The sequence below is a fragment of the Solanum verrucosum genome, unplaced genomic scaffold, assembly GCF_900185275.1.
Source record: "Solanum verrucosum unplaced genomic scaffold, falcon-dt-bn FXZP01000057.1, whole genome shotgun sequence".
Classification (NCBI taxonomy): domain Eukaryota; kingdom Viridiplantae; phylum Streptophyta; class Magnoliopsida; order Solanales; family Solanaceae; genus Solanum; species Solanum verrucosum.
The window spans coordinates 286894-302533 of record NW_026019947.1 but is presented as its reverse complement, the minus strand read 5'-3'; the positions used below and the strand labels follow the sequence as shown (position 1 = coordinate 302533).

The 15640-nt window shown below is 28.9% G+C and overlaps 1 protein-coding gene across 2 annotated transcripts; it reads right to left on the bottom strand.

The window, feature by feature from the left end:
- Positions 1–2963: 2963 nt before the first annotated feature.
- Positions 2964–6678, bottom strand: LOC125810570 (uncharacterized). Of its 2 annotated transcripts, none has more exons than XM_049490050.1 (4): positions 6409–6678; positions 5318–5685; positions 4026–4321; positions 2964–3407 (listed from the first exon to the last, which is right to left on the bottom strand). In XM_049490050.1, exons 1-3 carry the CDS (start codon positions 6632–6634, stop codon positions 4028–4030), a joined length of 888 nt encoding a protein of 295 aa, XP_049346007.1. In that variant the 5' UTR covers positions 6635–6678; the 3' UTR covers positions 2964–3407; positions 4026–4027. The 2 variants fall into 2 exon arrangements, with proteins under 2 accessions (XP_049346007.1, XP_049346011.1); XM_049490054.1 differs by having other exon boundaries at positions 3243–3404.
- Positions 6679–15640: the final 8962 nt, after the last annotated feature.

Genomic DNA, 15640 nt, shown 5'->3' with positions numbered 1-15640 from the left:
TTCTTTAACTTTCAGCTTGTAGATAGTTTTTCATGAGCAGTCAGTGACACTAATCAGTTTCTCAACGATATTAATGAGTCTAAAGTCCAATTACAATTCCAGAAAGTAAATGCAACGACTCAAAAGGTAAAAGCCCAAATGAAAATAGGAGATGAAGCATGATCATAATACGTATAGGGCAAATTACAGAAATGCACACCTTTTGTTTAACTTATTTCCATTATGCACACCTTTTGTTTAACTTATTTCCATTATCCCCTATTACTTTTAAAAATCTCTAAAATTCCTTCGTTCTTTAATGTATTTGAGCTCCATATTAATGTATCTGAGCTACATATTAATGTATTCAAGTCAGTATTTAATGTATTTGAGCTACATATTATGTATTCAAGTTAGTTTTTAATGTATTCGAGCTACATATTAATGTATCTGAGCTTCAATTATTGTATCCGGTTTTTTAAATTTTTAAGGGATTAATGTAATTAGAAACTTATTAGGGATAAATTGTAATTTCATATTAAAACTATGAGATTTATGTAATTTATTCTTACTTTTGTGAAGCTCTTCTTCTTCTATTTCTCAGCCCAACAGTTTGTGTGACATCCCTATTGGTGTTGACCCTAGGCAGATTTGTAAATAAATGCTCAAATATTGTTTCATCTGATTTTTTGTCAAACTTAGTAATATAAATACGGAAAAAAGGTCAGAACTATTCTTAAACTATCCGAAATAGCTTAAATATACCCTTAAACTATATTTTAGTTTAAAAATACCCTTCCGTTAAACTATTGGGCCACACCTCCCTTCTAGTTAACGAAAGTATCCGTGTGTGCGCTAAATGCCACATGGATGTCACATGTGCATGCCAAACAGACCCAACCTCCACATAGACGACTACGGGAAAGGGTCAAACTATCCTTAAACTATTCGAAATAGCTTAAATATACCCTTAAAATATATTTCGGCAAACAAATGCCTTTCCCGTCTAACTATTGGACCACACTTGCCCTTCTGTTTAACAAAAACATCCATGTGTGTGCTAAAATGTCACATGGACTCCACATGTGCACGCCAAACATATCCCACCTCCACATAGATGACTTAAAGCCTTAATTTCACTCTTTTTCCGTCATTTCATCCTGAAAAGTATATAATGAACTAAAAAAAGAAAAAAATATTTGCGGAAACTTGTATACGTAACCAAATGAAGTAGAGAAATTGCAATTTGATGACCATTTCAAATACAATAAAAGAAACAATCTAAGGTATAATATAAACAAATTCATTTTAATTAATCAATTAACACTAATTTATTATTTTAATTTCTCTTAATAAATTAATTTTGTTTAAACAAATCTTAGCAAAGCTTTCTTGTTGATTCAACTCACTGCCACGGTGCAAAATAGCAGTTGTTGTAAGAGACCTAATATACTTATCGCCGGAACTCCATGCACAAGGAAGACGACTACGGCGGCTTGGTGACCGACCTCCGCCACATCAACGTCGGTGATTTTGCTAATGAGGAAAACTTGACGAAAACAGCTGGGATGACACCTTCGATTGCTACTACATCAACGAAGACCTAGCTAGTCTTTATAAATTTCATAATTTAATTTTTTTTTACCAATTACCCTATTTTTGTTCAAGTTTTGAGCTTTTGTGGTCCCTAATTCAGAAGATGCTCTAAATGATTGTTAAGGAAGTTTTAGATTTTGTGGAAAGTCAAAGAAACATTCAATATATAGATGATTTAAGAATTAGATAGCAGAATTAATTTGAATTTTCTTTAATTGTGATCTTCAAAGTACAACATATTAGTATCGGAATAAAATGGAACTGAATTGAGTCAATGTATATTGTATATTCATATAGATATACCCAAATAAGGAAAGGATGAAATGAGGGGGAAAAGAGTGAAATTAGGGCTTTAAGTCGTCTATGTGGAGGTGAGGTGTGTTTGGCGTGCACATGTGGAGTTCATGTGACATTTTAGCACACACATGGATGTTTTTGTTAAACAGAAGGGCAAGTGTAGTCCAATAGTTAGACGGGAAGAGCATTTTTGAGCCGAAATATAGTTTAAGGGTATAGTTAAGCTATTTGGAATAGTTTAAGGATAGTTTTGACCGTTTTCCGTAGTCGTCTATGTGGAGGTGTGGTCTGTATGGCATGCACATGTGACATCCATATGGCGTCCATGTGGCATTTAACACACACATGGATACTTCCATTAACTAAAAGGGTAGGTGTGGCCCAATAGTTTGCCGGGAAGGGTATTTTTGAGCTGAAATATAGTTTAAGGGTATATTTAAGCTATTTCGAATAGTTTAAGGGTAGTTTTGACCCTTTTCCGATATAAATATATCACTATAAATGCATGAATATAACAAAGGGATTTATGTATATTTAGAAAGAGAACTTTTCCTGCAGACATTCTTATAAAAATTTTAAAATCTACTACAAGAACATATTTTCTTTTGATCATTTTATATTTATTTGTGATCTTATTATATACTTATTTAGCATCAATTTACATGTTTTGGTGGTTTCAAATTTACTTATTAAGTGTTATTTAAACTATTGGTTACGTAGTTATCTATTTTTCTATTAGGACTCACATACAGCATGTGTATAATTGTATATATACCTAAAGTTATACAAATGTACATACCTACTTATTTCTTAGTAACCAAGGCATGTTTTAGTCAAAAAGATGTACACATCTACATGAGAGCAGACAAAAAAAAAAGGTGAAGACCATTTGGATAAGAAAACATCCTGGTAGAAAGCGTTTCTCCTTTAATGGGTCTTATTCTACAAATACGGATTAGTTGAAACCCTAGAGTAAGTACCGGTCATCGAGTGGAAAACCGAAGAAACAATGTGGGATAAGATACTTTTCAAGGTTTTTGTAGGACAAAAGGTTTGACATGTATGCAATTCATTCTAAGGCAATCAAAAGGAAGTGCTAAACTTCAATATTTCAATGATAAATAATTTACAATCCAAACTCTAGCTACAAAATTCAATCAATTCAACAAATCAAACAATCCCCCCCCCCCCCCCCCCCTTCTCCCTGGGAAAATTAAAAGAATGATATACATGGCAACTAACAATACTCTCATCACAAACCATATATATATATATATATATATATGTATACACATACATACATACATGCTTTATAAGTATGGGGACTAAATAGGTTGTCCCATATGCTTTATGGTAGCAGAAACCTCCCTCCGAGATGGCCTTGTGATCAACTTCTATTCTGCTTGTTGGAGGGCTCGTTGTAATATCAACTCACTCAATATCGAATTACTAGACATATGTAGGCACCCTTTGATGTATAGTGCAATCAAATTTGCTCTACGTTGACATCCTTGCATTTGCAAAAGCTCCTGCTACTGATACACGAAAACAGATATGTAAAAAAAGGATCAATGGTAACATAATCAGCAAACTTTATGCTAAAAACAATCTAGATTATAAAGTAAACAGAAGGAAGAAGACTCATTAAGAAAAGAGAATGTCATCGTTAAGTTACAGAGCAAAACGTGTATCATGAAACTCGATCTTGATGCTACCATATGACAACGTATCGTTGCATATCTGTGTGACAACAGAAGGCACATTGACATGGCACACACTTATACTATCTAAAAGTTGTTGTTAGAGAGTACATTTTTATTTACTTAATTATATCTCCCGACATGACATACTTAAACAGTTGGACATCATTTACCTACTATTCCTTCCCGCGGGGTAATCCAAAAACTAGCATACTGTAGAGTAATACAAGCATCTCCCAACTCCAAAGAAATCAAGAAGCTTGAATAGCTAAATGGTAATAGCATCTGTCAAGACACAGATACGAAGATTATACTCTTCGTTCAAGAATCTCAGTCTCCCTAAACCTTAGCATTTTCCGAAATGATGGACACCAGACAGGGATCTTAAATTTGCTAAAGTTATTTGATACCTCTTACAAAACAGAACCAATTCAAAACGAGTAAAAGTCTCACCTTTACATGAGGCCGGATGGCACAACAACGACATCCATATTTGCGTTGTTGGGAGGAAGCTGCAAACGAAGAGGGTAAAGTTTACCGTTCAAAGGACTCTTTGTACACACAGTAATGTCCTCTAGTCCGGTTTCTTCTTCCAATGTCTTCTTCAGCTCCTCAACACTGCTTCCCTTAAAAGGAATGCAAACACCTTCTACTCCATCATCGATTTCTCCATATTCATTAGCAATGTGATAATAAATCAGTCTCCCGTCTCCAAACTTCATTAAAGAACTAGCCATAAACTCACCCGACTGTCAAAAAAAAAAAACGGAGGTTTCAATACCATTACAAAATAGAGAACTCCAAACTCGCCTAAAAGATAAATTACTAAACATTGGATGGAACTAGTGTGCAAATGAAACAAAAACACCAACAATTGGAACCTCCGTGCTATGTCATGTTTAAGAACACAAGATTCAAAAGTCTTTCTTTTATATCTTAATCACTGTGCAAATTCAAACTACGTCACATAAGTTTGACTAAATCAATTCATTTTCTGAAAAGTTGATATTCAGATTTACAAGAAAATTCCTAGAATCTGCAAGTTTCCTCTGATCACTATGTTGACAAAAACATAAAAAATTTGGAACTCCGTGCTATGTCACGTTGAAGACCACAAATTTCAAACCAAGGTGACATTATTGACTTTTTTTCATTAGGAAAAATAGTTTAATCCCCTTGGTGTGATAAAACAAAAACTAATTGACCATCCACGATATTACCTCACACTTTTAGCTTATCAAAAATCAATTTGACCTAGTTTTCAGACCTAAATTGGACTAAATCAATGAAAAATTGTCATTCAGATTTACCAAGAAAATTCCTCTAAGTTGTACGTTTCCTCTTTTCAATATGTTGACAAAAACACCAACAATTGTAATTCCGTGCTATGTCATGTTGAAGACCACAAAGTTTCAAAAGTCTTTCATTTCTATCTTAATCTCGTGCAGACTCAAACTACGTCACATAAATTGGTAAAAAGGACAGCCCGGTGCTCCAAGCTCGTACTATATGCAAGGTCCAAGGAAGGGTCATTTCACAAGGATCTATTGTATACAGCCTTACCCTGCATTTCTACAAAAGACTACTTCCCCTCCTAGTCATGTAAAAACAACTTTTCCAGTTACGTCAAAACTCTCCTCTCCGTCACATAAATTGGTACAAAAAGAATAACAAACCATAATCACCATAACATCAAAGAATTTCAAACTCTTTTTTTTTTTTTTGGAAATAACAATAATACATACCTCTTGTCTAGAAAATCTTTGTGCTGATGCAGAGTAAAGAGTAGATGAAGGTGAAGTAGATTCAGAACCCCAATTAGTCTCTTCTTCTTGATCATGATAAACCAAAGGTGGAGGTTCTTTAGGAACAGGTGAATGAACCAAGATTTCAACAACATCAACATCCCACAAAACCCAATCTTGTGTTGAAGTTCTATGTGGGATATTATGTGTTACTGAATTCCTCCATGGTGGAATACTATCATTAGCCCTCAAAAATTGACCTTTTTTTGTCCTAAGCTTCACTTGGTTCCCTTCTCTAATAGGTTCCCATTCAACAGAAGAATCAAGCCTTTGTGGCAGAGTTTGTAGAACTTTTCTACCTGTCATACCTGTGGGACCGAGATCGAAATAACAGGTGTCATGGGAAAGCTAACAATTGTAAAACTTGAATAATCATAAGTTGGAGAGAATAAACCTTCCTTGTAAACAAAACTCTTTTTAATTACTCATAAAAATTCAAAAACAACTCTCACTGTATTCATCGTCAAACACAACTACCACCAATTTTTAAATATCTAAAATTATAAAAAAATATTTTTAAATTTCACAATGAAACATGATCAAATCTTACTAAATTACTCACGGAATTCAAAAACAACTCCAATTTATATTGGTGACCAAATCCTACTCCAATTTTCAAATATCATTTTTCATTTTAAACAACAAAAACTATTTTTTTTAAAAAAAATTCACAATGAAACATGAACAAAAGCACACTAAATCACTCACGAAAATTCAAAAAAACTGCAATTTATATTCATGGTCAAATACAACTCTACTTTCCAAATATCATAAAACCTTTTTTTTTTTCAAATACTCACAAGTTTTAGCGTCCTCGTGACTAAAAAAATCCTTTTTTGTAAAAAAATAATAATTTAAATTGTACTCCTTCCGTCCCAAATTACGAGGCACTTATCGAATTTTGAGATTCAAACAATTTTATCTTTCATAAAACTTAGATGGTATGACACTTGAAAAATAAAAAATATCACATAAATTGAAACAGAGAGAGTATTAAACTAAGAAAAATCAGGTCAAAACCATAACAATACCTAATAAAAATCGTTGATTTGAAGCAGTAAGATACTTGTTATAACAACTTTTGAGTCTAATGGTGTTGACTTGTTCAGCATTATTGATGAATTCAACAGTCCAAATTGCATTCTTTGAAGCTCCATCACGATCTTGAATCACTGTTTCTTCATCTTCCTCTGCTGTTAAGTATTTTTCATGATAACTTCTTAGCCTTACTGCTTTTGCCTTGTAAAAAAGATCCATTTCTTCTGGTTTCTTCCTCAAAGTACTCTGTAAAAATTGTATGTAATCAAGAAAATTTGAAATAGTCTATTTGGAGGATTTTTTTATAAGAGAGTTGGAGAGAAAAAAATGACAATTGGTGTAGATGTTTATTATTGTTTGTTGTAGAGTAGTTATTTATAGAGCAAGTGGAAAAGGATTGGAGAAAATGACAAAATGGTCCTTTATGTATAAAGGTAGAACAATTTTAATTTTTTAAATTTATTAAAGATTAATAATCTCTACTTTTCATTTTAAGTGATATTCTTTTTTTTAGTTCGTTATAATTGGAAATAATTTAATTTTAATTTTTTCTATCTATAACATAATGATTTTATAGCCATATAAATATCTAAGAATTATTTTTTTTTATCACAAATTTAAAAGTTTCTTTTTTTCTAAACATCTTAATAAGTTAAATGGTGCAACATAAGAAAAAACGGATGAAGTAACATATTTTAGTCATCATAAAAATAATGATTTCACCATAAAATTAGAAAAGTTTCATCAAATTCTAAAATATGCAAAATAGACTCGACATTATACCTTAAAAATAAATATATATGAATTTCTACTAATTTACTCTTTTTATTAACATAAATCAATCAAATTTTACATATAAAGTTCTGAAATATTTAACACAAATTATTTAATTAATAAATTCAAGGACTAAAGTTTTTAAGGCATACTTAAAGCATTATTTTGAGTGTAACTCAAACTTAAAGGGCTATTTTCGTCATTTTGATTGATTATTGGTGTTTGAATAATTCAAGGGAATTGAAATAATTAGCAATTTGGCAGACGGCGCCAGCCACTAGATTGTAACTTAAGCATGTGCCACACGGATTCATATAATACACTGTTTAACGCAGTCAGAGCAATAATAATTAAATAAGCAATCGTTTGGTTAGAAATAAATTATCATGAAGTTAATTATTTTGAAATAAATTATCATGAGGTAAATATTTTATCATATATATGAGATAAGTTATTTTATCACTAAGATGTAATACTCAGATAAACATTCTCAAAACGGATTAAGACCTAAATATGTTGGATGAAATAATCTTATATTTTTTCTCGGGATTATTGTATCTGACTTTTTCTTATAGCTGTCATTTTGTTATGACTGGTAAAAATGGACCCCATTTATAAGCTACTGAAAATAATTGGAAGTTCATTAAATTTAATTCTTTTATACTACATAGGATGATAGGAATCCAATAAAAACTTTTATTTTTTTAATGTTTAGCTAGTATGATAATTATAAATTAATTATATATCGGAAGGTGCCCACAAATTATTAGGGTTTGATAGCTGGCTAAGAATTTTAAGATACTTAGCTATATAACAAATTAAAAAAGATTTATTATTTTTTAATATTATTTGAATTATTAGATAATTATATAAAATAATAATAAAATAAAACCTTTACAAATATTTTTTTTTAAGAATAATTTTAAATTAACATATATTAAATAAAAAATTAAGAAAATTATTTTAGAAAATCTTGAAATAACCAAGAGAGTAATTAACAGTGTGAAGGATAGGATTTTAGCAGCCAGCTGACTCAGAGTCAAAGGTTTGACTCATTTAAATGGTCAATCCTGACTCTATAAATATATACATATTATGGTCTACCACATAGACCTATTATTTACACGTAGAAAACAATTTTATAGTAATTAAAAAACAAGCCTCATGTAATTTCTTGTTGATTTCCTATTTTTTATTTTAGAAATACATATACATTTTGTCTTTTTATATTTTATGAAGAAATTAGAAACCTACTCACTGACTTAATGGTTAAAGTCTCATTATATACGCAGAAGAAGGTCTTGAGTTTAACCCTTTATGTATAAATAATAATGACGTATAATATTTTAAAGTTATCTTCGTAATTTATTTTATCTTAATTAATTCTATTTGTATCATATGAATAGAATAGTAAAATTATCATAGTTTAATATTTTATATTAGGCTTCTATTGAAAAAAATTTGACTTTGGTATCCATAAAAGTAGAGGAACTAAAAGATCGATTAAGCTTCTATTGAAAAATTTGACTTTGGTATCCATAAAATGGGAAATTTTTTATAGTTTAATATAGGAGTATTAATTTATCACATTAATTCGTAAGATGACAATAATTATTAATTAATTAATTAATTAAAATAGGTTAAGAAACTTATGTTGACAATATAAAAGATTTTTGCACTAGTAATTTACATATAATTTAATTGTTATCACAATATAATCCCTAATTTATTATAAACTCCACCCTTAAGAATTATCATCGTTCACTTCAATTTACTCCTAGCTTGTTGCTAGTTATTGATATCATGTTAGACACTATAATGTCATATAAGGAGTGTGGAGGAATTAATGAATAAGAGTTTTGTTACTTTTAATTAAAAGTTTTGAGTTTTAGTATTAGGAATGAAAATTTGTTAATCTATTATTGGCCTTTCATCGTTAGCGTAAATTTAAATTAATGCAGCTAACAAATTTTAAATATACTCCTCTTTAATAATGTTGTATACGTGTGTAAATCATATATAGTTTACCTTTTTAATTATTGTCAATCTAATAAAAAGAAGAGTACAATTTTCATCAATAACTTGCGTATTGTTTAAAACTTTTTTCTATCAAGTAATCGAAATGACATGTGATTATGGTTACAAAAACCAAAAAATTGGAAAACCGTTAGTTATTTTTGAATCAAAGTAGCGATCTTGACGTAATTCTAACTATATTTTTATAGTATTTTCATGTTTTCTTAAATTACGTCCACGTTATCATTAATTATTCATTAGGGTGCCTTGTCACGTTAGAAAAGAAAAATGTCTTTTATTCTAATTATAATTACTTGCTCCCTAAGTAGCAAATAAAAAAGACATTAATACGTCTTTCCTACTATGGTCATAATTTATGATAAGATCGTGGCAATTACCATTTTATATTTTTTGTAAGTATAATTTTTTTCAAAAAATATTTTGCATCATTAACAATATTGACTTTTTGTGTATTTTTTATAATCATAAATAAATTGAGATAGAAGAAATAATCAGTTGACATGATTAAGAAACATACCGTAGTTATTTTAGGCGAGGGTGAAAAACTTGAACGTATCAACATGGCCGGAGATCTCATTTCCAAGCCGGAAACTTCATCGGAAATCGACGAAACGCTCGAGACCATCGATGAATAACCTATCATCAATATTTCGTTTTCCGATACATCGACGGTTTCTACGTTCCACAAAATCCAATTATGTGTGGAACCGGTGTGCGGATTATCATGTGTAACCGAATTCATCCACGGTGGCATACCTCCATTCGCACGTAAAAAAGTCCCACCAAAAGCCTTTAGCTTTACTTGAAATCCGTCCCTTATCGGTTCCCATTCGATTCTCAAGTCATTATTAGTATAGTTTTCAGGTAAATTTTGAACGACTTTATTACCTGTCATGCCAAGTAGAAATGGTTCGTCAGAAGCCATGAGGTATTTGCCACTATGACAACTCTTGAGTCGAATAAGGTGGCTGCTTCCGCTAACAAGCTCAACCAGCCACCATGATTTTTGACTCAACGAGCCATTGCGCCGGCTTTGACGGGTGGTTTCTTGATCATCATCGGCTACTAAGTACTTATCTATATGGCTCTTGAATGTTACAACCTTGGCTTTGTGGAATATGTCCATATTAGTGATTAATTAATAATCAAATGGATAAACCAAGTGATTAATATTGTAGTTAATTATAAGGGGAAAGATTATATTTGTTTGATGGTTTCTTGTATTGTTGCTAAAGTGATTATTAGATCGATGCATAGAAGAAGATGATATATGCTGTTGAAATGTGTTTAAAATTACAACTTGTGGGGCATAATGATATATTATATATATATTTGTAGATATTATAGTATATAGTACTAAAAATTTGGTTTGGTGTTTGTTACTCCATCCGTTGAACGGTTTATGGGGTACTATTTCTTTATTAGATACTTCAAAAGAGAAATATGCAATTTTATATTCAGAAATAATTACTTATAATAATCAACAAATAAAATTTCGCTTGTGTTTCTATTTTCTAGATACGTTCGAACAATTTTATGTTTGAAAAATATTATAACATATTTAAAATTATAAATTTAATTTTTTTCTGTTAATTTAATTTTATATCAAGTCAAACCATGTCATATAAAGTGAAACATATCGAGTATTTAGTATGTAAATCATAGGTCATTAATTGTGTGGGCTCCAAAAGGATAGGAAATTGTGTTGTTATGAAATATAGAATAAGAAGCAACCGAAGTAGACTTATTCTAGATACTATTTTTTATTATTATTAGTCATTGATATTAGGAAGAATATAGAAGAATTATTAAATTGGTTAAAATGAAGAAATTTTAAGGAAGCTATAGCTGTGATCTGAAACCTATTTGAGCTATAAAGACATAAAAATTAAAATCGACACAAAAAAGTCATAGTTTTAAAATGTAACTTAACTCTTTTCACTATCAGAAATTTTAAAAAAAATTCATTGTAATTCGTGAAAAAATTGTGTTGTAAAATAAGATTTTTTTCAAATATAAATTTTTCCACTTATTTTCTATCAAATCAGCTCACTGAAAAAATAGATGATGGAATCAGATTTTCACTGAAATAGTGGAACACTTGTTAATTTTTCGTATGAATATGTTACTATTATATCTATGAAAATCGTCATTGTATATTTTTAATGGTATATTTTATTGTCGTCCGTCTTAGTTTAAGTGACATTCGCACCCTTTAATTTCCTTCCTATATATCTGAAGGAGTGCGTCATATATATGTTTTTTTAATTAGAAGGACCCCTAATTAGAAATAACTTAATTTAAAAAAAATTTCTTTCTACTCCCAATATAATGATTTACAACTATAAATACCTAAGTTTTATTTGAGATCATAAATTTTAAAAATTATGCCTTTTTCAAAATAAATAATATGACATAAATTGAATTAGACGAAATAATATAAAAATTGATGATGTGATTGCACTTAACGCGTTCAATTTTGCCTTTAAATTGTCCCATCATCATTATCAATATATAGTAGCTTTTATTACAAGATATTTACTACGTATTTTCTGTGTTTGTGTAGTGTATTTGTAGTCGAATATTTGGACTAGTAATACGAGTTACTTACAAATAGTCCTTTTAATTGTTTTTTTAAAAAAAAAATCATTTGTTGGATTTTATCGTTTTGTTTGACATTTTTATTTTGTCAAACCTAAAGGTAGTCCTTCAATTTTCTTAGTAATTTGATACTCACTCGTTTTAAAATAAGTGATATTTATTTTTATTTTATTTTAAAATAAGCGATGTTCAGAAAATTAAAAAGGTATTGAATTTTTCTTTCACTTTTTTCCTTATTTAAATAAATAAAACTTTACATAATTTTAAAATATTAAAAAAATTACTTTCTTTTTAAAAATATTTGATTAAGGGTAAAGTAATAAAAATATTTTCGATTTTCTAGAAATGAATTATTTTCTTTAATAATATGTCCAAGCTAAACATTACCTCTTACTTTAATAATTTGACAAATTATTTTTACTTTGACAATAGCAGCTGCTAGTAATTTTAAAGGAAACTTCACTCTTATTAATCTTTTACTTTTCCACATGCATTTTCCAGAAGGAATTGAAATTTAGATTACTAGGTACAGGGGCGGAACTACGTGATTGTCAGGGTGTTCAATTGGACACCTTTTCATCGGAAAAAATATCGTATATACAAGTAAAATGATACACGAAGTGATTAAATAATATATTTTGGACACTTTTGACACAACAAGCTATTATAATCTAGCAGTTTCAGACGCCTTGAATTAGCTAGTGCTCGTGTATTCGAATCTTACTAGCAGTGTAATGTGAAAATATGAACTATGTAGATGCAATTATTTTTATTAGGTATTTTATAAAAAAAATACCTTTCTTTTATTTGCTGCAACATATATATTTGCCCTCCGTTCAAGTTCATAGCTTTTAAGTTTTAGCTAGTTAGTTAGTGTTGTTTTGGTTTTGGCCTTAACCTAATTGTTGGTTTATTTTGTAAACCTTCTTTAAATATATTTGATCTCCATTCTTTTGTTTATGAACTAGGTACAACACCAAATTTAAAGCAAAGTTCACCAAATAATAATCGTATTTTGCTAAGATTCTTTACATACTATTTGAAGAATAGTGAAGTAAATATAAATAAGATAAACGAACATAAAATTATGAAAATGAGACACATTTGAGATACACATTTTGGTCATGTGCATAATGCGTACACTATTTTAAAAAAATATTATATATATATATTCCTATTTGGCGCAAAAAAAAAGAAAAGAAGAAATAAAGACAGGAAGTTTAACAGTCAATATTAAAGGTAGGTGTGTTAAGTGCATATATATTTTTATTTATTATTAGATGTGTGACACTAATAATAAAATATTAATAGTATCAGTGATAGCAACATCCGTGCTTCATCGTTGAATTTTCTGCAACAAATTGAGAAAGACCATGGTAATGATTTAGTTGTTTTTCAAAAATAAATTGATATAAATAGCCGTTAATTTTTTTAAAAAAAAATCTAGAAAATGCATATCTTTTTTATACTATTAATATATGATAAATAAAATCTTTTTTTTTGATAAAAAAAAGAAGTAATTCTTACGTTTCAATTTATTTATCTTTTTGAATTGGTATATGGTATAAAAAGTAAAAAGGGAAGAGAACTTTTGAATCTTGTAATCTTAGACTAAAAATACGTAGAACTTATCAAAATAACTTTTAATTTTGTGATCTTAAACATGTCACGTGAAAAGTTAGAATTAAAGAGGTAAAAATAATAGACATTCTTTTTTAAATGAACCAAATAGGAAAGAAAGATAAACAAATTAAAAAGATGAAAATTGAAATAGACTGAAAAGCATAAAATTTTAACAAATGAAATCTAAGATCACATAATTCATTGTGTTTTCTTTAGGAATTTAATCTCCCTACTGTACTCGAGGCATTGGATTACTTCATTCGAGGATAAATTAGATATATATTTATCATAGAAATAATATCTCAAATGACCACTCAACTATGGATAACTTTCTCAGAAAGTCACTCAATTATGAGTAGTTTTCTCAAAAAGTCATCTAACTTTGTTTTTATAACTCAAAAGTCACTCAATTATGTGTATTTATTTTAGAAAGTCACTCAACTATGAATAGTTATCTTAGAAAGTCATTCAACAATTGGTATTTCACGTAGAATATCACCCAACCAATTTAAATAATTTTTTCATTAAATTTTGGTGACTTGAAAATTTTATTTTAAGCTAAAATTTTAAGAAATAAAAAGTTCATTGTAATATTTTTATTGACGTGTTCCATAATACAACAAAATTTAATACTATAGTTAGTAAAACAATATCTAAGTACCAATATAAATTATAAATACAAAAACAAACAACTTAATTACGTATTTTATATAAGAAAATTAGCTTATAATTGGGCAATCAGTTAATTATATCAACGTTTGAACAATAGTTAGACAATAACGAAGACTCCAATGTTTCTAATTATATGAGAAAAATTAGAGTAGCAAATTATGTTGTCATATTTGAGTGATTGCTTTAAATATTATTTTAAATGCATCCAAAATGAAGTCTTGATAAATATATATTTCTCTATAATTTTAGTGGGGTGAGTCAATAAAATGATTAAAATTAACACTTTTTTATTTTTTAAAAATTTAGTATAAAATAAAAATCTCAAGTCAACAAAATTTAATAAAAAAATATTTAGATTGGTTAAGTGACTTTCTAAGATAACTATTCATAGTTGAGTGACTTTCTAAGATAACTACACATAGTTGAGTAACTTTTGAGTTATAAAATAAAGTTAAGTTACTTTCTGAGAAAACTATCAATAGTTGAGTGACTTTCTTAGAAAGATATTCATAGTTCAGTGACCATTTGAGATATTATCTCATAGGAGTAGCGGTATTTTAAATGCCTACGACTTCATCAAACTCAAAGACAGACTCAGATCACACGAAAACACTATTTCACAAAGCCTAATGAATGAGATACTACATAACTCTTGTTTTAGTGGCAAAACGTAGCTTAGGGTTTAAAAAATTATGTATTCTTCATGGACAACAATTTACATTGACTATTTGTAATTTATGGATACTTTATACTCGTCTTAGACACTAAACGTAATTGAGTGGCTTGAAAAAAAAAACTTATACCTCATTGGCAACACTTCCAAAATCAGAATATTCTTTTTCATAGACTGCTTTATCAATTAGATGCTAACATACATAATTTGTTCTGCATATATTAAGCCATAAACATATTGTTATTAGATCTTATCTACTCTGATTAGTAAACATTTATTTCTTGGGTTTATCCTTTGGTTTAGATAGACAGCTAGCTTAATATGTTAGTCCACAATTATTTGTTAGTTTTAAAGATAGTATTGATAGTGTTTGATTTGAACAAGTCTCCTAATACAAGGAGTATTATTAAGAAAACTTGTATTAAATTCAACTTGATATCTAATATGAGATACAATTTTACATCATCAATCAAGAGTTTATAATGAGAATTTTAAAGTTAAGTGTTTCTAAATAAAAAAGTATGACATTGTTTTAGATAAATTAAAATGGAAAGTATGATATTATTTTGAGATAAACTAAAATGAAAAGTATGACATATATATTATACTTATTTTCTAAGACGATAAAGACATCTTAGAATAATAGTATATATAGATCGTCTAAAATAAAGACGATATTTCTAGATATATTATACTTATTTTCAATGTTAAATTCAATATAATAGATTCACGGTTCTGCACAACTCATTATATCATGTTAAGTGTGTGCGCATACGAAAATCTAAATATATATAGAGTTACACATACATTTCAAAATTCACTCTTTCAATTCAAAAACTATAACG